This window comes from Penaeus monodon, chromosome 32 (genome assembly GCF_015228065.2).
Source record: "Penaeus monodon isolate SGIC_2016 chromosome 32, NSTDA_Pmon_1, whole genome shotgun sequence".
Lineage (NCBI taxonomy): Eukaryota > Metazoa > Arthropoda > Malacostraca > Decapoda > Penaeidae > Penaeus > Penaeus monodon.
The window spans coordinates 15,961,955-15,963,799 of NC_051417.1; the positions used below are offsets into that span (position 1 = coordinate 15,961,955).

At 43.0% G+C, this 1,845-nt stretch overlaps 1 protein-coding gene across 1 annotated transcript in view; it reads left to right on the top strand.

The window, feature by feature from the left end:
* LOC119593677 (indian hedgehog protein-like) overlaps positions 1 to 1,845 on the top strand; it is a 71,268-nt gene that overhangs the window by 63,480 nt on the left and 5,943 nt on the right. Inside the window, exon 5 of the mRNA XM_037942633.1 lies at positions 540 to 815. Coding sequence (XP_037798561.1) covers positions 540 to 815 — 276 coding nt within the window. The remainder of the gene's footprint in view (positions 1 to 539; positions 816 to 1,845) is intronic.

Genomic DNA, 1,845 nt, shown 5'->3' on the forward strand with positions numbered 1-1,845 from the left:
CATTGTTTATATCCTTGAGTACGCGAATGCATTGAAACAGCATCCAGCGCCCATCCCCAAACAGAGACACGGGCGAACACAGCCAAAGGCGTCACGGCCCACACTGGCGCTGCCTTCATGCCTCGACAGCAAATGGACATTCAGTTGATAGGATCCTTGATAAGCACGAGGCGTGAGCAAATGATTAGGCAATGTTGCTGACTCCATTGCAGTGTCTTCCGGCGTGTCACGAGCAAATCCATGGACTGGCAATCTATACAGAGAGAATAGAATGTTCTGATCATGATAGTGGATGTGTATCTGTTGTCCAGTTTTAAGTGAAATATAATGACTATTTCTTTTTCAGTTGACGAGTTGATTATGGCACACATGCCTTTTTTTATAGTTTCATATGTAAAAGCATTATATGATTCTTTCTCCATCCCTTTTGCTCTTCTTATTTCTTAGTTGAGTACATTCTCATAAATTGTAATGTGTGGACAAGTCGCACTGTGTTATTGTTGGTGTCCTACTTCCTGTAATAATTATTTCATTGTTTTCAGTTGACGAGTCAGGCCATGTAGTGACGTCAACGATCCTGGGATTCATGGACAGGCGACCAAAGGAAACAGCCCTCTACGTCACTCTACGCACGTCCATTGGACGGAATCTGACGCTCTCGCCCAATCACGTACTTTTCAAGAGCTCGCCGAATTCAAGCCAGCCAATCAGCGTGTTTGGATCAGATATCAACATCGGCGACGTCATTTATTCGGCCAATGAGACGGGACTTCAACGAACAGAGGTTGTGGGGATTGACCACGACGTTACTATAGGTAGGAAAAGCTAACCTAATTATCTGACAGTCAAATTTATGGTTATTTGAACTAAAACACTCATGTTAACACTAGCAAATTGCCTCATCTGAAAAACTTACATGGGCTGACCGATAATAATTTTCAATACGAAGATTCCTCTCACTCCATACCGATGATATACATCTGCTTAGTAGCGCGGAAACTCCCTATACCCTGCATTTTTAAGGGAGGACATGGAGGATTCAGGGAAATTACGAGGGGGGGAGAAGAGAAATGTGCTATGGACTGAAGTATATGAGAAGAGCTTGCTATATATAGGGAGACCCCCTAAGAGGTGGAGGGGCTGTGGCTCTAGCCCACAGCCTGGTAAACACACATCCTCCACTTAAACATGGCAGGATGGTGCATAAAACACTAACCTGAGAGGGGTGCTGGGGGTTGCCTGGTCCAGTTGGGTGAAAGGAACCGAGGCAGGAGGTGCAGCAGGTCCCGTGTTATTCGTTTGTGGACCTCGTAATACACGTCTCCCTCGGGAAGAAAAACTCATACCCTCATGTTGTTCTGTCCACTCAACGGATAGCACTGCACACAATACGTAATTACTCTGTGAATTACCACCTTCTGTTAGAAATGCGGAATTTTCTGTTTCCTTCCATGCCTACTTTCATCTCTGTAATCTCTAGGTATTCGGTGGAAATATGGTTCGCCATCACGTCCACCTTGCCTACGTATTCTATTAGCAGTGTGTATGGATGTTCAGTTGATACAGATGTTACTTTTCCTTGCATATATAGTGCAAACAGCTGATTTTCCTTCAAATTGTACCCTCCAGTTTCTCTAACGTAATCCATGTCCTTCCGTACTATCGGTGAAAAAAAAAAAAATCATATGCATATGAATAACACAATGATGGTGATACTGTTAATAATAATAATGAGTTACCCAATTCAAAGTGTGGCAGAAGAGTTAAATAAAGATTAAAAAAAAAAAATGTAAGCAGAAAAGGTCTGACACTATCGTTCTTCCTTCCCTTCAAGTAGATGCCCAG